This window comes from Carassius gibelio, chromosome A21 (genome assembly GCF_023724105.1).
Source record: "Carassius gibelio isolate Cgi1373 ecotype wild population from Czech Republic chromosome A21, carGib1.2-hapl.c, whole genome shotgun sequence".
Classification (NCBI taxonomy): domain Eukaryota; kingdom Metazoa; phylum Chordata; class Actinopteri; order Cypriniformes; family Cyprinidae; genus Carassius; species Carassius gibelio.
In genome coordinates, this window is record NC_068391.1 from 7456898 (window position 1) to 7477835 (window position 20938).

A 20938-nucleotide genomic window follows, 5' to 3' on the forward strand; every position below is an offset into this window, starting at 1 on the left:
TGAGGACGTATGAAATAATGAGAGTGCTTAAAATGAATCACACCTTCATTTTAGTTTAATATGCGTGCAGCCAAATACCAGAGCCAAAGTGACCGTACAGTGTCAGCGGTGGCTGTGACTCACGCATGAATGGCAATCAATGAAGATACCAAAATACAAACCAAGACACAGGACACCAATGCATTCGAATGCAACAAATGAGTTTGCCCCACAAAACCACAAAAGGATTTCATCACACATTACAAAATATGTAAAATGAAACTCAACATGACATTATGTCTGTTTGGTCAATTCACATTTGGAGAAGGTTGGGAAACAACAACAGGCCTCACTCTTTAGTTCTACAGCAAAAACCAACCGCTAAACTGTGTCATCAGTCTAGTCACACAACCTGTTTCTTGTTAAAGCCTCTCTGCAACTGGACGGTTTCAAATAGTTCTCTTAGGAAACATACAAAAAGAAAGTTTTCAGATTTACTGCAGTCTCCTCCTACTGGCAGCCTAGGTTCTCAAAACAGGCCCAGGCCTGCACATTTTTTTTTTCTTCCTGAATAATATTTCTATGTTTGGAAGAGCATACTACAACACTACTTACCATTTCTACAGTATATGGTATGCATACCATGAAAATTATGCATGAAATAAAGTTACCAACAATTTATGGCAACGTGCAAATACAACAGAGCAAACAATGAAAAATAATGTATCCCACAATGCATTGCCTCTACAATTGACGACCTGCCTTTTCCAGTGTGACGAATCAACCAAAAGAACATCAGAGAACATCAAACATCAGCCATTTGATCTGACTGCTAAAAAAAAAAGCAATATAAAATATTTATTTTAAAAACAGTACTGAACTAGTTTCATAAAAAATGTGTGAAGTTTGACAATGTAACATAATAAAAATTGAAAAGTATATAGTGGTACAATGTCTACAGTTTCAAATGCTAATCAAAGTCGACAAGAAGCAGAAACTGTGATCGTCTTTTTGTGATGTATATCCAAGTGAAACAGCTTCTCGAATGAGAATTGTTTTTGTCTAATATTGTTTGGAATGTTAATAACATTGAACCAGTGCAATACGTATTGAAGAAGAGATATCGTTATGAAGACTATTTTTGATTAAAGATTACAAAGGAACAGGAATTTAAAAAATAAATAACAACATGCACAGAAGAATCATTTATGATAACTGCGAAATTCCATAAAAAAAAAAAGAGAGATTAAGAACCAAATATTTAGATTTCATTGTGACTATTAAAGAATTCTAAAAGCCAGCGCGCAAAACATTTTGGGATGCTTGCTAGGTCTCCACTGTTTAAAGGCATCTAAAATTCTCTGGATCCAGATCAATGAAGACACCAAAACAGGCAGAATGAGCAAATACAAACTAAAAGGTCCAGGATGTCAAAAGAGATGATCCAAAATGAGATGCAAGTCAACCACCACTTGCTTGCTGCCCAGTATTCAGAAACCACTCCTCTTCCCTTGCTTTATATTTCTCTGTAGTTTTGTGCCAACAGAAGCAGCAACCATCTGACCACAAACGCTATTAATCCCCAGGATTTTTTCCTCAAGACTTCAAACATTGACTCAGACCTCTGTGAAGGAGGGAAAAGCCACTGTTGATGGTTTCAAGCTCAAACGGATTTTGACACTGCATGCAACTGTTTCAGCTGAGAGGGCCGTTGACTACAGCACTGGCTGAAAGCTTAAGAGGAAGACTGGATGCCATATTCCAGTCATTTCTCAGAGCGTTCCTCTCCTCTGAACATCAATGGACTGAAAGTGATGAGATGAGATGAGATGAGTAAGTGATGACAAAACACAAGGAAACAAGATGACGAGTCTCAAATGATGCACATTCAGAACCGGCGTGATGAAGAACCCAAGCACTGAGTAACTGAAGGTTCCTCCATTGGTTTCATACCTGCTTTCACAACGATGGCCTCCACTGAGGGAGAAAGAGCTTCGAGCTGACTGCTTCTCTTTTCTTTCTCCTCCCGCATGCAAGCATTCAACCGGCTTGTTGATCATGTGACCCAGAGGCTCCCTCTGTCGGTTAAGCTAGCTAAAGCTCACACTGAGCATGCCCAGTCAGTTCAAATTTCCGTTTTTTTTTTTCTCTCCTGAGAGCAGGGCAACAACGAATTCAGGCAGCCATTTCATTGCTAGAAAGGAGCAGGAAATGTATAGTGAAGCCATAGAAACATGAAGCTCTGCTGGCTAGCACAGGAATCAGGAGCAAGACGGTGTTATTCTTTATCTGCTGTCGTCTCTCAAGAGGTCTTTATCTCTTCTGAGTCCCTTAGTAGGGCAGAGATGTCACAAGAGACACAAGACCCAGAGAAACCAGTGGCAAAAACATTTATTAATGTTAGTAGTCAAATCAAAGCTGTCTGAAAACAAGCTGTTTGGTACATTTGTATTTTAATGGGATGCAGAATTCAACATGCTGCTTTATATGGGTTGGTGGTCGAGTAAATGCTAGCAGAGGCTAATGAAAATCAATGAAGATTTGATATAGTCTTCTCGGATCAGTTTCAGTTTCTCTGTCTCTAAAACTGAAATCATTTACATTAAACAAGGAACCTGCACTGGAGCCAATGAACGTAAATTGACTCCATTAAAAGATACTTGAGGAAAAGCATATTTCACAGATACAGTTTCAACAGTACAATTGGTATATTTTAACTGAATATTTAGACTAGCTCAAGAGAAAATTTTAATTATTATTATTTATTTCATTGTGCTGTTTCTAATGAAAATGTAGTAAATATCCAATTTAAAAAATGATTTTACACCTATGTTACATCCTTTTTGTTTAATTTATTTATTTTTAATTTACGGTCTTTTTTTTTTTTTGGGAACAATGTAAATGTCTGTACTGTCACTTTTTATCAATTTAAAGCATCCTTGCATCATTATTATTATTATTATTTATCTGAACGGTAGTGCATGTAAATGTCCTTCACTATTGCCAGGATTCATGTAGTGTTTTACTCTTCAAAACTGTAAAAAACAACAGATCTTCGGAGCCTCATCTTCATGACACAAATCTTGCCTTTATATCAATTTATCAGAGCGATACAAAGCTGGAAGCAAATCAGTTCATATAACTTAGCTCTGGAACCTGTAGATTACTTTGGGTATACATAGCTGTTCCACTGCTCTAAATTCTTCCACAGTCCAAACGCATTTCTTCTACACAGATGCAACATAGGGTTATGAATACATTTAAAATTATCACTACGAATGCCCTGCAGAATAGCTAAACTCTTGTAGCAATGAAATAGATCTTAAGCACAAAGTTCATTTTGATTTCGCAAGAATCATTTCACACCACATGTCAAGGCCTAGTCTTACAACCTTGGCAGAGGCAGAACAGTCTCTTGATTGTCATTCTGCCAAAAAACTGCACTACTGACACCACAACTAAACAAAGTTTCACAACTGAACCTTGCATAGCATACTACTAGGAGTTTCACCATTTATTCGCCCTTTTGTAGTCACCTCATTCCACTGACACAGACAGTCGGAGATAATGATTTCCCAGAAGCCATGATTATCATAGTGATGGCCTTCAAGATCTTTTTTCAAAGACTGATACGGTATTCTCACATCCACCAGCTGGGAAATGGTTAAGATGGTTTCCTGATTTTCTACAGCATAGTTAAGGAAAACAATGAGAGGGAAGGAGGGAGAGTTACAAACAAATAGAAAAAGAGAGTGACGGTGTGGCTATTCACTACCCATTTGGATGGCTGTTCTTTCTCCTGATTCTACAGCTTGTTTTTTACCACCCTATAATCACAAAAGAAATAGCAATATAGCACATAAACACAAACACCCAGAGTTGTGTTTCGAGAATATAAATCCAGATGTCTCCAGTCATGCAAACAAGCTTCTTACAAATGCAGAGGGATCCTAGTATTCACCTCAAAGGAATCTACAACAGGATCAGCCAACGAAACCAAGCTCATTGCCAGCAAGAGGAGCAGCCGGTCTGTTTTGCACTGCTGATTATAGGTGGCCGATGTCAGCAAGGATTGCCCGCATAATTGGCTCGATTTGCTTGGCTACTCAAGTTTATCCCATTTGCAAGTTCTCCTTTTCTGCCACTGAAGACAAATGCAAAAACACTGTAGTGATCCATCTAATAATGCCAATAAATTTCTCATCTAAGACTCGACAGGAACTTGTGTTGGATTTTTTTTGAGAGGCTTTGATGGGCTTTCTAAGTTGACAACTTGAATGAATTTTGAAATAACTCTAACCTTTTTCCTCTAAATAGATTTAGAAAATTTGTGGTTCATCAAAGTTGATAAAGAACCACGGCAGGTTAATTAAATATATCTTCGGGGGTAGAGCTACCCCTGAAAAATCTTTCCAACGAAAGTGTTCAGAGGTCAGATTTGGGATGAGCGCAGGACCAACTCTTGCAGATCCGAGATTGCTACAAGATCCTGTCCAACTTTGAGCAGGCCCACACTTCAGATCCTGGAAAATGAACTTAATCAGTTCATCAGAAAGAGAACAGATGAATCATATGATATCCAAAATCAGTAGCAAAACTCATTTCCATGCTGCAAAACAGTGGATTGTTTGAGTACCAAGTCCATTTCTTTCAAAAAACGTACAGCAAAAACCAGTTGGGAGCAGCTACTTGGGAGCAAAAATACTTGTTCCTTTGACCACAGAAGCAAAAAGGGAGATGGAAATAATCCTGCTTCATCAGAGGTCAAACCCTCCAGCAACATAGCTGTACCTGCCTTAAGCAGTGGTCTTCATTCACATGGGAGGAGGAAACAAATTCACACTCTCCAAATGACTAGCTATCTTCCCACACATGCACCGTCCCTGAGCACAGGTCACATGATCAGCTCTCTGTAAAAAGCTCTGACATGGCCCACACTGAGCATGCTCAGATGGAGCTCTACTGTTCTTCACGAAGAAGGAAGAGCAGAAAAAAACAACACTGCAGCCATTTTATGGAATGGGCTCTAGCTTCATTCAATGAGCTCTTTGGTGTGTTTAACACTGTTAAACATGAATTATTAAGCATCAAACTGTTTCCTACAATATAAAAAACAAAAGGGCAATTCCAAGCCATCTGGTTTGGATTTAAGCAAAACGCATCCTTTAGCTATAACTGAAACAATGATTTAAAAAAAAAAAAAAATAAGTGTAAAAAATATGCATATGATGTATATGAAATTTGAATGTCAACATGAGTGAATGAGAAATCTTTCAAATGCACAGTATCGGGAAATCATTAATTATGATCATTTGTATATGAAAACCACTACTAAAAAATAATCAGTGAGTTAAGCTAGCTATATGGTTTCAAGCAGGGAAAATTAGGTTGAGAACATCTCCCCAAAGCATGTAGCTTGAGTAGAGCTATAAAATCTTAATATCTGCTTGTTTTGCATGAATAAGCGGCGCAGTTTAGTCTGCTACAGAGGTATGCATCACTCATAAGCCGCTTTTCCACTATCCGGTTGAACGCTTTTCTTTGCTTAACCATTCCATTCCGTGACGATCTGGGTCAGTCAACAAATATACGGTTTAATTTTCTACTGTAGTGCTGATAACAATGGAGTTCTTTGGAATGTATGAATGCGTCAGTCATTGCCTTGGTAAAGCATGTGTATTGTAAACAGCGATATGGACGATGATCAGATATTTGTGTTTTTGGGTCTCCCTTTTTTTCATTAAGGAACAGAAAAAGGACACAATTCAATGTGAAAAATAAAATAAACAGAATAACCATAATAAGCACAAATGTTTCCTCCACATAACGGTCTCAGACATTTTTTTTTTTTTTTATTGAATGTAGCATGTTTACTTCGTTGTTTGATCTTGGAATGCACCGAATGTTCGGCAACCGAAATTATTCAGCCTGAATTTCGGTGTTCGGACAAATAACCGAAAAGACCTAATAAATTGTACCAAACAACCTTTATCCAGATGTTCACATACACATTGAAAAGACGAGTGTAAATGCACTTCTGTTCAGAATGTTACCTGATCAGCGGCTGCGTTTACACTTAGGACTGTCACGATAACTGCAATATTGCGCTATTGTTGAGGAAACCTAAGAGGAATGCAAGAACTGCAGCAACTTACGGAAGTTCTAAGCGGCCATGCATTATTATTTTTTTCCTTCTTGTTTTCTCGTTATTACGACTTAATTTTCTCGTTATCTCGACATAAAAAAGTAGTTTTCTCATTAGAACTCAAATTTGACAGGACTCAAATTTTGCTTCGCCTATAGGTAATAACATCTACAATACATAAATAAAGGCAGATCAATCGCTGTTGATTTTTCCAGAGACAGTACACCAAACGTTTTGTTTTTGTAATTAACATCTTAGAGAAAATAAAGTCGTTATAACGAGAAAACAACTTTCGTTATGTCGAGATAACGAGAAAATTAAGTCGTTATAACGAGAAAACAATAAGGAAAAAAATTATAATGCATGGCCACTTAGAACTTCCGTAGCAACCACGATACGATTTTTGTGTGTTTTTTTGTTTTGTTTTGTAAGGGTTATGCCCTTCTTGTTTTACACTTCATGCATGTGGACTGAATATTAAACAAGTCAGTAATGATAACAATGTGTACCATGCTGATTTGTACTGAGGCTCTTGAAATTTGCACTTAAGCCTAAACAGAGAGAGATTGACCAAGCGCATGCGATTACTTGCGCTGTCCTCCAGGCCGAATCATATATTTGTGAAAATAGGTTGTCATGTCCAAGTCTTAACATCGACACAAACCTGGTCAGCTGAGCTTTCTAAAGTGGAGCTCAAAGTTCAAAACGATTTCAACAGCTTGTTTCATTATGTCTCTCTTTGAATAAATCAGCATTTTTGAACGTGTAGTTGAATGATCGGTTTAAAGACTCACTCAAAGATAGTCCCTTTTCCACCACCTTGTGGCACAACAATCTTAAAGGGTTAATTCACCCAAAAAAAGAAAATTATGTAATTAATGACGCACCCTCATGTCATTCCAAACCCGTAAGACCTCCGTTCATCTTCGGAACAAAGTTTAAGATATTTTAGATTTAGTCCGAGAGCTTTCTGTCCCCCCATTGAAAATGTATGTACGGTATACTGTCCATGTCCAGAAAGGTAAGAAAAATATCATCAAAGTAGTCCATGTGACATCAGAGGGACCGTTAGAATTTGTTGTAGCATCGAAAATACATTTTGGTCCAAAAATAACAAAAACAACGACTTTATAAAACTGATGCAACCGGTTCTTGACTCGAGAACGAGTCAATCTTATGTTTGTTATCTGGCTCGGCTCGGCGTTCATCTTCAGTTCTCTCTTCACAGCAGTTCAGTCAGTGTACTGTTTGAGTCAATTAATTACTCCCGGATATTGGTTTATTTTAACTCAGAGGGAGTGTCAGCCACATTAAAAAAGTTAACAGCTCAAGTAATTTGTGAATTAATGCTTATTGGAGACACAAACCGTTTCAAACTATTTGATTTGGTGAACTGGTTCAAGAAGAACCGGTTAAATTGAGTGATTCGTTCGCGAACCAGATATCACTACACTGCAGTGCTGTGAACTCGCTCACAACAGACCCGGAAGAGAAGACAATGCTGAATAAAGACGTTGTTTTTGTTATTTTTGGACCAAAATGTATTTTCGATGCTTCAACAAATTCTAACTGAACCTCTGATGTCACATGGACTTATTTGATTATGTTTTTATTACCTTTCTAACCATGGACAGTAGACTGTACACACAGCTTCAATGGAGGGACTGAGAGCTCCCGGACTAAATCTAAAATATCTTAAACTGTGTTCCGAAGATGAACGGATGTCTTACAGGTTTGGAACAACATGTGGCTAAGTCATTAATTACATAATTTTTATTTTTGGCTGAACGAATCCTTTAACTGCACGATAATCAAGACAATGTGATACGGGCAAATTCGTAATCAGAATCATTTATAAATCTACTGTTGTCAACAAAAATAAACACTTTTTGCAGGTCTTCCTGCGAGTTTCTGCCAAAAATAAAAGCAAGAACTCCATCAGCTTTGGCAATTATGATGATTATGCCAATTTTCATGATTGTCAGATATTTTTTTTATAGCTTTCATTATATAATTGCGACTAATTTAAGGATTCATTAAATAATTATGACGTTATCTTTTAATCTTTTTTGAGTTATTATTTTGCAGTGTAAGATTACATAGAGTATTCCAAATTCTAAGAATCAACCAATACCGATCCAGTACCAGTGTTTTTTTTTTTCTCTACACTAATACAAAATATCAATAATGTGTTTGCGGAACTTTTTTTCAAACCCTTTGTTAAACAGTCTACAAAATACTAACTTCCTCATTACGGAGAAAAACTACATTTGAATAAAAATATATAAGCTATGAAATTTAACTATGTAACTGTATAATTAAGCAGCAAAAACAAAACCTTGAAAATAAAATCTTACAAAAATTATACAATTCAAACATGAAATGATGAAAATAAGTTAGAAAACAAAAGAAAATAAAAGCCTCTAATAATCTTTCTGTGTGTAAAACTTTTATAATGTGAAACGCTTCAGACAGAGTGGCACAAAACACTTATGCACAACCAGGGTGCAGAATGGTGAACTTGAAGCAACATAAGTCACACAGCGCGAGAGAGCTTTAACATGTCATAACTGAACATGACTTGTTGTTTGAATGCTGTGCGGACAGCTGCAGCAGAAGGAAGATCAATTTCTGTAAACTTAGATTCAACAATGTAAATATAATTCTGTTCCTTCCATTAAGATTTCGAAATGCCTCCAGGTTGCTAATTTGGAAGGATGGCTGATTTGTATGGAAGCATATGGGTAGCAATATTCAATTTGGGATGTAATATGCAAAATGACAATGCAATATGTAAAATGACAATGCATTTCTGTATTTACATTTACATTTTCCAACACAATTGTTTTCAACATTTGGTGCAAAATGAAAATGAAAATTAAATTACATAATTCTCATTTTCCATTTAATACACCAGTTTTAATATGTAAAATGAATACTAATTTTAACGCTTTATAAGCTGCAAAAAAGAAATGAAAATGTATTACAGAAATGATTAGATATGTCTAACATGTTCAAGCAAAAACTGTGGCAAAATGATCATTTAAATGCTATTTTTCTTAAATGCATTAACACTCACAGTCAAGACACTTACGATTGCATTTTCATTCAATGTCCCGCAATGAATGTAGCAAAATTCAATGTGCACATTGAAAATGCATTCTGAGCCGATCACGTCTCAGCCCCCTCCCCCCAAGTCAATCACTGCGTGAACAAGGCGGGGCTTGCAGAAGGTCAAGAGACTCAAATCTCAAGAAGAGGATTCAAGTGAAAGAACATGGACAAGACAGTTGGCCTGTGTACGTTCTGATCATCTCGGTTTATGGCTTCAATATTTAATTCGCACTTGTGGGCGGCGCTGAAATGCTGCTTTCATCTGATTGGTCGAATGACTCCACCTTCAGCTCGGTCTTTTCATTCTTTCATGCAGAATAACAGTCAATGCAAGTGAAGCACTGTAATGTCTGTAATGTGGACAACTAACTAACTGCATTTACTCACTGCATGATAGGGCTGTAATTTTTGAGAAAAATCAAATTCGAACGGATATCAAATATCATGCAATGTATGCCTACATTCGAAATAACGAACATGAGCGCGCAAAAGACGCGATATGTAAACGGCCCCTAATGGAGATTCAATCATAAATGTTTAACAGGGAGTCATAAACAGGACTATCTGTAATCTGGATTATTATTTTTTTTACTTAAAGCTGCGGTAGGTAACTTTTGACGCTCTAGCGGTTAATAAACAGAACTGCTTGCGTCTTGCGGAAGAACATCGTAGCCGGAACTACTTCTCTCTGTTTATGTCTACGAAGAATCACAAATCTAAAATAGCAATCTAAGCAATCTAGATAGCAATCTAAAATAGTCAGAATATAAACACTATTATAGGTGTACCCTAGTGATTCAGGACAAGCTAAAAACACGGTTTGGAAAATGGATTCATGGTGTACTCGCTTATTATATACATTTTTCTACATTTTGAACACAAACAAAGTTACGGACCGCAGCTCTGATTGGTTGTTTCTTATCGGGAGCGGATGAATTTCTGCAAATGGCAATAGGACCACTGGGAGGAGCCAGAGGAGCTTGATTTTTTTCACAGATTATCTGTCTCATATTCTACTGTCAGGACATAATGACAGGTTTAACAAATATGTAAAAAATATATTTTTACAAAAGTTACCTACTGCAGCTTTAATGTTTGAAACAGCAGGTTATCAACTTAGAATATCAACTTATATGAAGTGCCACTATGCATTTTTGTCTCATTTATATCATATGATATAGTTAAGCAATATCACACGAGCAATGAGTGCAGTGTCACATAAATGCAGTTTTTGACCCAAATAGCACAACTGCACATGTAATATTTTACACAACAGATCAATAAATAATAACTTAATAGTGTGTTATATTTTAGACATAATATTGTCTGTTTTTGATCAGTTTTGCCAACACAAATATTACCTATTATTACTGTTGTGCGTCTTCAAGCAACACACAATTTCAGAATGGATTCACATTTTAAATGAATGGGGTGAACCAATGATTCAATGGCCCATGCATTCCTGAATGAATCAGTGAATGAATGAATGACATTTACTGCCACCTACTCTCAGTTTTAGTTTTGGGTATTTGACATACAATAATGTGTGTTTATGTGTCTGTACAAGCACAAGAAGATGCAAAAGAAAACTCAACTGAACTGTATTCGTGCAAGAAAAAAATATTTTTTTTTGTAATAGTTTTATGTTAAGACATTTAAAGCACATATTTTTCAGGTTACTATGATTTATATATTCAATCTTATTGAAAATAAAATGTTTGTCTCTCCATTTCTTTGGGCATAAGTCTATGACTGTACACAATATGTCTGTACACAATACATTTAAAAACACAATTACAGAACATTACAACAACCTCAAAGTGATTTTTGTTCTCTTAATTAAAAACATCAAATGCAAGAACACTCTAAGGAGAGACCATCAATTGTCCCTTCTGTATGATGTCTCCTATGAAACATTCCTCCAACAAATTCTTGGATTAAAGACCATGCTGTTTTTGTTTCTCATACAAGAGACACTTGAAACTGCTGAAACGACCCAATCACAGGGCTCCACCTGTCGGGGAACAAGTGCAAGTTCTCTCCAATGGATAAACATGGTAGTGTGTTTGATTTCCCCATAGATACAACTCCATATAGTGAACAGACATGGCTGTCAGTAATATATCTATATTGCTATTGTTTTATAAATGTTTATATGTTAATAATGAAATTGCTGTGAGTAATAAACCTGCAATGCATTCAGTTTTATCCAATATACTAAATACCCGAGTAATGCAAAAAAGACTAACATTCCTAGGTACCTTTTTCTTATGAATATGATTTAACAGTGGCCCCGTCACAAAATCCTAAAGGAACGTATAACGTTGCAGAATTGTATGTGGAGTTTCAATGATTGAAAAAAAAAAAAAAACTTTGGGTCAGGATCTTCAAGATTATTACAGAAATTCAAAATTTTGTCTAGGGACATAACTCTCCAAACAGCAAACACGTATCTAAAACACTTTTACACGAAACCAGCGTACAATTAATTTTAGCCACACAACACTATTGCTGACAAGTGCTTTAGCACCAAGTAGCTCTTAGCTGCAGCTTCCTGCATGAAACACGCTAAAAACTAAGTTACTGATTTTACTCAAATATTGTTAAACACAAGGGAAAGGCCGCTGGGTGCCTGGCTAAGGTAAGAAGGGAAGCGTTTGTGCATGAGGTACGATAATATAACAATATGCACTGCCGCTGTATTTAAAATATCAACACCGAGCATCTGAAGCCGGATAGTGCCCTGGAACCAGCATAACAACAACCACCTTGCCGTGTACAAAGCACACAAGGCGAACTGTATTCAGGTTTCCAGGCAACAGCAGCCGCTCCGCAAAAGGGGAGGCCGCCCCAATATTTCCCTTGACAAAAAAGCTTCACCAGCATTTACTCGCAGAAAAGCACTGTGTTTTCACATTGTAACAGACCGTCAGGCGGGCTCTTTGAAAGACCCGTCAGGAAACCTGTTCGGGATAGCCGCTCAAACCTTCAACCAGCCGCTCAGTATACCTTAAACGGTCTGTCAACCAGTCGTTGAGTCAAACTGACCAAACCCGCACGACTACACAGATAAACATCGGTACAACGTAGAATCGTTGTTATGCTCTTACCTCAGTTTTCATTGAAGCCATGGCTCCTCACCCGAGGCCCCGCCCCCATTATGCTTACGTCACTGATCCACTTTCTTTCAGCTGTGTGGACTATGTAGTGAAGTCCAACTCATTTCTGAGAATCGGTTCTTTCAAACGATTTCAGAGAACCGGTTCTAATACTTAATAGTCTTTTTTTGTTGTTGTACGCCATCTACGTGCAGCAGCAAGCTTTTAGGTATTTTGGAGTGGTCCTCATTCGATTTGCGTTGGTCAGAATTCAGTTAAGAGATTCAGAAATCCAGTATCACCTAAAAATAATATTAAGTTTTAAACATTAACATGTTTTTGTAAACTAGCTATCCAGTCGTGAAAATACCAGAATGCCCTCCGAAAAGCTTTCGAATACGATCACTCAAACCACTTCAGGTGGTGTGGGACGTCACCCAAACCAGACGAAACTGGACAGGTTGTGTTGAAATAGGCTGTAAATTTGACTCCTCTCGAAATGTAAAAATAAATAAATAAATAAACGTGTTAGAGCGTGTTATAGGCTATGTTATAGCCAAAGCCAGTTATTCTGAACAGTAGCATGTTTAGGCACCACGCAATGCGGAACCGAGGGGGGCCCCACGGGACCACTGAAATGAATAAGTCGCAGACGCTCAACACACAATCATTTAAATGCCGCTCCCTCTCTTATTGTTGTCTCTGTTCTTTAACTTAGCAATCAAATGTAGCGCATAGCCTATCTGTTGCTTTCGTTGACGTGAACTTAGTAACATTTTCAAAAAGCGCGGGAATTTAAGATCGAATTTATATCCGTTTTGGAGTGACATGTATGTGGCTAAGTGTAAATGGACAGTTTTAACAAACCAGATAACTAACCGATCAGAGAAACTGCATAAAGTGAACAGGTGTAAAGAGGCCCTCGGTTCACTTCAAATATCACCATTTTCAAAACCAGTCGAGTTTAAGATCTCTCCCAACCTGGCCGAGCTGAAAACTTCTTAAAACCTATCTGACAGCAGCCAACAAGCCCACAATATTTACTTAGCAGTTGACCACCCATTTAATATTCTCCATGCACATTTATTTCTGGGTTCGTCATCTTTCTCTGGCTTTCAGAGTCTACCATCCGTGCTGACTACACACCATTGTCCATGTCCTCATGTGGCACTGTGATAATGATGGATTGGGATCAGTTTCTATGGCAACTGGAAAGAAGCAGCAGGCAGTGCTGACACTTTGATCTTTTACCTCCAATTTCCTCGTGTTGCCATCCAGAAAACGGTGTATGAGTGAGTATCATTCAAAACCAGACAATCAATTGCTTTTCTAAATTAGGTTTATTTTGGTCAATGTATTTAGGACTACATCTACATAATGTGATGCAACAAATTAGGATTAAAATAGATAAAATAGGACTGTGATTTTTGTCATTGTTTATCATTTAAAATGACAAGTTTTTTTTTTTTTTTTTAATTACTCATCAACATATACTAAAGGAAAAGTTCACCCAAAAAGGAAAATTTGCTGATAATTCACCCTCAAGCCCTCCTAGATGTAGATGAGTTTGTTTCTTCGCTGGAACATATTTTGAGAAACTTAAGCTTTACATCACTTGCTCACCAATGGATCCTCTGCAGTGAATGGGTGCCATCAAAATGAGAGTCCAAACAACTGACAGAAACATAAAAATAATAACCCACATGAATCCAGTCCATCTGTTAAAACAGTAAAAGTTGTGTGTTTGTAAGAAACAAATCCTTTTTTTAAAACTTGCTTCCTTTAACCATTGCTTATTATGAATAATTTTGTGCAAATGGTCTTTTTTAGGTGAAATATTTACTTTTAACAGGATCAATTCTGACTTCACACTGAACTGATAAATGAGCAAATAAATACTTTCATGCATTTTAATCACTTTTTATGAGTGGGCAAGCACAAGTAATTTTCAAAATGAGATCAAAAATGGGTATTGGGACCTGAGAATTTAAGTGATTTTATTTTCTGTCCAAGTTTCATTCGGTCACATCTTAACATAGAACACTGATCCACAATCATGCTCCTTTATTTCAAAACCTGCTGGAAAATCCAGGGAAAGAAAAGTATCAGGCAACGATGAAATAAAACATGATAAAGCTGTTGAACCTTTGGTGAAAAAGAAAAGACTGAACTTAGCACATTTAAATAAAAAACAACTACGATTTAGTCCATACTGCAATGTCACTAGGGCTGCAACTAACGATTATTTTGATAATCGATTAATCTGTCGATTATTTTTACGATTAATCGGTTTATGTACTTATATTTTAGTTTTTTCCATTTTTTCCCCGAGTAAATTATTAATAAAGGGTCTTTATCATTCAGCAGCATAGATTTTTAAGAGATTTTAACCATTTTGCATTGTCATATCCTCATCAAAAATATACCTGGAGTTGTTTTATTATGTTAGTAATCCTTTGTCGAACTCTTCTGCAATCAAAACACTGACCCATACTCTAGCAAAATTCACAAGGAGATTTAAAATATTGTTTTCACCATGGCAGTCCTTAGAGCTCCTAAAGTAGTTTAACGTCCCAAACAAAGCTTAAGGAATCTTTGAGAACATATTTTCAAGAAGTATAAGGATAAAACAGAACAAAATTGCAGTGCATTGTATTTTATTATTTACTGGAAAAAGCTTTATAGCTTATGCTGTGAAATTGTAAACAATCCTTCGGAAAAAAAAGTGCCAATGGCATGAAACCTGAATGGAACTCACAATTTAAAGTAAAATCCATCAGAAGGTTGTCCAGAAAAAAAAAATTGGGACACACACAAAAAATCTGCTGTGTGAAAAAGAGCAGTGAATACTTAGAAAAGAAGTGCATTTTAAATATACTCAAACATTTACCTCTCTCATTCAGTCATAATTAGGCTGCAAGTCTGAATTATGAACTGGTAAACGACAAACTGATCACATAACATGTTTGTAAAGCTTTAAATGTTAACTGTTAAAAAGCAATGTTATCAGCTTTTACGACTAAACATTTGCAAACAACCTTGTACTGGAGAATCTGCACAAATCAAATTCTTATGCTGTGTTCACACCAAACGCGAATAGAGCGTCTGGCGCGAATGATTTCAATGTTAAGTCAATGCAAAGGCGCGTTTACGCGCGTCTGGAGGTCTCGCGGCGCGAATGGGGCGTTAAGCGCGGCGCGGAAGACGCGAATTCGCCTCATTCGCGCGTCTAGTTCGCGCGAATGACGCGAATTGACGCGCGAATAGAGCGCTTCGCGCGAAACGCGCGTTAAGCGCGAATGGTGCTTTTTGTGCATTTAGCGTTTGACGCGAATTCGCGTCTGCCGCCCGAGTTGAAAAATTTGAACTTTGGCGTCAATTCGCGCCGCGTTAACCAATCAGGAGCCTGCTAGGAGTCACTCATTCAACAGTATGTTCCTGCAGCCTCCGGTTGTGCAGGAATACCCTTCTCCACTCATTCAACAAGGAGGAACGACAGATGTTGTCAGTGAGCAGTCAACCGGAGCTATATGACAAAAGTTCATATTTCTATAGAGACTGGAATAAAAATGACCTATATATATATATATAAAACATATTAATAGATAAATTGAATATAGGCCAAAGATAAGAAACGTTTCATTTTACCCCAAACGAATTATATTTTATCTTGAACCACTACAGACACATCAGAGCCAGCGGCAAATGTCAGAAGATCTAGCCGAGGTAAGGCTACTCTCGGCGGATACATGATGACGGAGCTCCCGCTGATCGCATGGAGCTCATCTCCGTGATCGGCGAAACACATTTTTTAAATAGACGCTGTCATTATAAATAAACCGCATATTTGAGTTTAAAACAACTACATTCTCGCCTGAAATACTTTTAAAACTACATTTCATGACACAATAACAGTAATATTTTGAAAATTATCCGAATAAAAATGGCGGTTGAAAATGCTCCGTGGACTCAGCTGGCAGAAGCCCCCCCATGACGCGAATTCGCGTCTGTTGTGAAGTTAATTTCACGCGCGAATCAAGCGAATTACTCGCGCGAATGAAGCGAATGATCTCAAAATGGTCAAGCGGCAAACTAGGCGCGGTAGACGCGAATTTGACGCTCTATTCGCGTTTGGTGTGAACACAGCATTAGGGGCCGTTCACATATCGCACCTAAAAACGCGTGGAAAACGCTAGTCGCGCCGCTTTCTCCTTCTTTCCAAAGCGCTCGGGCAGAAGCGCCCCTTAGGCGTCTGCCTTTGCTAAGCAACCATGACGTGCCCTCTCCATGAAGACCCAGAAATTTCAGCAAAGGATAAATGGATGCGGTGTGGACGCGCCTGGAAAAACGGGCGCATCGCACCGCGTGCGTGTCGCGACCGCGTCGCTTCCATTATGAGAGTGCATACTGCGCGCCTACATTGGAAATAACGAACTTGAGCACGCAAAAGACACGATATGTGAACGGCCCCTTAAACAGTTCAGTAGTGCAGAGTTTACAGGTTACTCTTCATTTTGAAGGCTCAAAGTAAAGTACTCCCACTTCCCGCTGAATGCTGCAGAGACGCTGTTCGGGAAGCACGTGACATAAAACGAGGCCAGCTATTGGCTATTCGCTACTTCACCTGCTGTACTGGCTGAGTAAAACCTCCGGTGGCTCATTACTGCCACACTTTGGTCACCGCAGATTTGAAATATGCACGAAATGAGCCGCTTATGGCAAATAAAATTTATTTAGCGACGAATCGATTACTAAATTAGTTGACAACTATTTTAATAGTCGATTTTAATCGATTAAATCGATTCGTTGTTTCAGCTCTAAATGTCACCACTTTCAAAAATGAAGGACTTGCACATTTTAAGAATTTCTTTGACCTACAGTGCCTTAATAACTATCTAATATCCCCAATTACTCTTTTGAGAGGCACAGTAAAAGCGATGCAATGTTAATTGTAAGTAATTGTCTTTTAACAATTACGATGGGACCAGGGACACATCAGCTTCACATTTAAGGCAAAATGTGGTTTAAAATACAGAATAGGTGTTCAAGTCAGGGGTTTCTTTACTTGATTTCGATTATAAACATTACATTCAAATAAATCAACTAGAGATGTCTTATTTTTGTTTGAATGTTTTTAACATTTGTGCAGTTTTAACATAGTGGTGCTTGCAGTGAAGATACAATCAGAAATTTATCTTCACCGTTAAAATTCACAGTGGCCTCCTGCAATAAAATCAGCAAAGTGAAGAGATCCCTTGATATGAATATGAATGGGTCACTATATATAATCTGTACCTTCTGCAGTTTTACTAGATTATTCAAATGTACATTTTTTTAAATGACTTTAAACATTATATCGCTTATAGAATGTTTAACTGTTAGTAAATTACATTGATCCATTTCATGCTACAAATATAAATGCTTTAAATACAATTTTCACAATCAATCACAATCTGACGTCAATTTACCCCAATTTCCTTTGCTGAAAATTGTAACAAAATATAAGGTAAAGTAATGAAAAAAAAAAAACTTGCAGGCTTTTTGTAGCCTTAAAAAAAAAAAAAAAACCTTCTTAAAGCATTCTGAAAAAAATACTATGTTGTTATGACAGTTTTTCTGTGTTATGGAATAGTTCAGTTATTTCACTAACACTTTCTATTATTCTTACAATAACCTTTGCACAATAATAATAGACAAAAATATAGACGGAGAATAAATGCTAGGTTTTATGTCTGTTTTTTTTTATCAAAAAGTATAGAGGCTAGAAATGTAATCCTCTTGATGAAAATAAAGTGAAGCTTTTTTAATTTTTGTTCATTCCTTTTAAGTAATATACATATTAGCACATGAATGCATTACCTTTTCATGGTTAAATTTTGATATACTGTATAAAGGATGCAAATGGATTTTTCTCTGTCAGCACTGTAAATAGTAGGTAGTGCAACATACATTTTAAACAGATACTCAAGAGACAGATGGAAAAGGATATAGAATATCCCAGGATTTAGTACTGAAAACATGTCTTCTAAATTTGCTTCATACTAAATAATGTAAAACATTTCTGTTCTGTAGGGCTGTTCTGAATTGCACTTCCTTTGTTGGCTGAATCAAGTACTAAACTTAGTATAACACCCAACTAGAAATTGTAGTTTATCATTTAGATTTTGGAGAAGGATTTGAGAAAACATACACAGACACACACATACACACACACACAAAGACACACACACATAAAAAGTGCCTTTTGTGCTTCAATTTTTCAATTTCTTCAACAGTTCAAGGGTCTGGACAAGTGTTTTGGAAAAAAAAAAGTGTTTGCCATATTAAAAGGAAGGTACATAATCCAAATACAGCGGAAGGCCTCACCGGAAATCCATCATAAATCTCTGGTCACTGTGGGTTAGTATGAGAAATATCAATGGATAAGACCAAAAAAGTCACATACAAAGTACATTTGTCCAGTTCGAATCAGATTTCAAATGATGCACATCAAAAATGTCCAAAATCAAACATATTACGCACAGTAAAAAAAAAACACATCAGTACTTCGAAATACTTTGAAAAAATAATGAATGATGATTAATGATTATTTTGTTTGTTTTATGTTAAACAAGGTAATAAAAATACAGAGTCAGAAGTCTGAAGTGTCATCCTAAAATCTTGACAGCCTGAAATAAAATGAACATATAACTAGTTTTCATTAAAAATGATATGTAATATATTGTTCACTTAACCATTTAAGGGACACTGGCTACCATTTGGCCAAGTGATGATGACATATTTGCCCAAGATAGCTGACTACACTGGTATTCCAAAGCTGTATCCACACAGTGTCCATTGGGTGATGAGATGGGTTTTAAAAAGTCAAATGAAACCCTACAACATACGATCATGATCAGTAAATAAAACTTGTTCTTTCCAGAGTAACTTTCTCTGTGGCCCGGTGTCTCTGTCAAGAGCCATTTATGCTGGCAGAAGCATAATGAGCATCACAAGGAAAGGAATATTTTTTCCTTAAGACTTTCAGTCAGGCAGCATTATATTTCTGCGTTAAGTCAGATTTTACAGAGCGTGTTTTGTGATAAGATTTACCTAAGGCCAGGCTCGGTTGAATGAAAAAGAATTTTCAGTGTAACTTTCACTTCATAATGTTACAGATGCTGGTATTCGTTAGTCAAGAACTCTGAGCGTGTCTCATCTTGGGGATGCTCAAGAGTGCTACATCTTCTTAGGCACGGAAACATTCTCCCTGTACGGTTTCAAGGTTGTTTTCTTCAGGGTTGAAAGGGTAATCTGAAGGGATTAATTTAAAATGAAGGAAACAATCCTTTATGTGTTTGAAACATTTGGTTCATGGAGAAGAAGGGCCAGGTTTATGGGCTGGCAGCAATGCCTGTACCGTCCAGCAGGGGGCAGAAGATGAATGGCATGATGAAGAAGCGAGACCTCTAAGGGGTCTACCTCATGCTACTGTTGAAGCTGGAGTCGTTGCTACTGCAGCTTTCCTCATAAGTGGGAGGTGGCTCTGAAAAGAATGAAAAAAATAATAATAATAAACATGCATTTAATTTCAGTTCACAATCAGTTACATTCACATTGTGACAGGATAATGTTTACATGGCAAACCTCGTTTATAAAAATATTTCACTGTTTCACCGACTAGTTCTGCCGCTAAATTTTACTTTGGATCAGCATCGAATTAAATTATTTAAAGAGCCACACAGATGGGAAATCACAAATTACCTGTATTACAGTGTATGATGTAGCTGTCCATCAGTGTAAACAATGTGCAAAGTAATTAAACCAAAAAGTACACGATTTATAAAGTTATTGGCTTCTAAAGTAAGGAGTCGACTCTAAATCGCTAAAACGAGTCGTTATAGATTTTAAATCTTTTGCCCATCTCTAGAAACACTTTGCATAATAATCTCCGCCTACCGTCTTGGGAGAAACGGAACTCTGACCTGCCCCACCCCCACACAGACGCTCTGGTTGGTGTGATAGCATCATGTCGAGGAGACAGTGTGTTTTTAATTGTAAAGGCAAGTTTGTTTTATTTTCACTGCCAAAGAATGAAGATCAGAAGAACCAATGGCTAAAATTCATTTTCACCACAATACCAGAGCAGTACAACAAATCCCTTTTGTTGTGTTCACAACGTTTCACTGATGACTGCTTTTCTAATCTCGGTGAGTACAGCAGGATTTTCAAAGCGTTTGGCCATAAAAGATGGTTCATTACCAACTTTATTTAGACCAACGAGCATCTCCGAATCACAACGCGAATATGATTATGAAGTTATGTGTCTGTTTTTTCTCCCGAGTTTCTTATCAGTATGTGTGCTGTCTGCAGCCTTTGTCTGTGCTGATTTTAATTTACAAACACGTCATTAAAATGAAGTGTAACTCCGTGAATACTCAACAAAGAGACATAAGAGAGATATCTATAGAATGCTTGACATGTCTTCTTTAAAACTAAAAAGTGCTGCTAACAGATATTCTGTGATAAAGTAATCCATATGAAAACAACGCAATGTCCGTTTTTCACATCTCCCTTCATTATATCTAATGTGACCATGACCCCACGCTGAACGCGCTATTCA

At 37.1% G+C, this 20938-nt stretch overlaps 2 protein-coding genes across 12 annotated transcripts in view; both read right to left on the reverse strand.

The window, feature by feature from the left end:
- Positions 1-12479, reverse strand: part of LOC127941610 (histone-lysine N-methyltransferase EHMT1-like) — a 30810-nt gene extending 18331 nt beyond the window's left edge. For 2 of the 11 annotated variants that reach the window (XM_052536889.1, XM_052536872.1), the window contains exon 1: positions 12349-12425. In XM_052536889.1, the coding sequence (XP_052392849.1) occupies positions 12349-12369 (21 nt within the window). In that variant the 5' untranslated portion in view covers positions 12370-12425. Of the gene's footprint in view, positions 1-1932; positions 2048-3940; positions 4175-4279; positions 4834-12247; positions 12323-12348 lie in introns of those variants that run through there. The other 9 variants (XM_052536874.1, XM_052536871.1, XM_052536878.1 and 6 more) reach the window with 8 other exon arrangements.
- Positions 12480-14308: 1829 nt separating this feature from the next.
- LOC127941885 (arrestin domain-containing protein 1) overlaps positions 14309-20938 on the reverse strand; it is a 34772-nt gene continuing 28142 nt past the window's right edge. Inside the window, exon 8 of the mRNA XM_052537332.1 lies at positions 14309-19861. Coding sequence (XP_052393292.1) covers positions 19794-19861 — 68 coding nt within the window. The 3' untranslated portion in view covers positions 14309-19793. The remainder of the gene's footprint in view (positions 19862-20938) is intronic.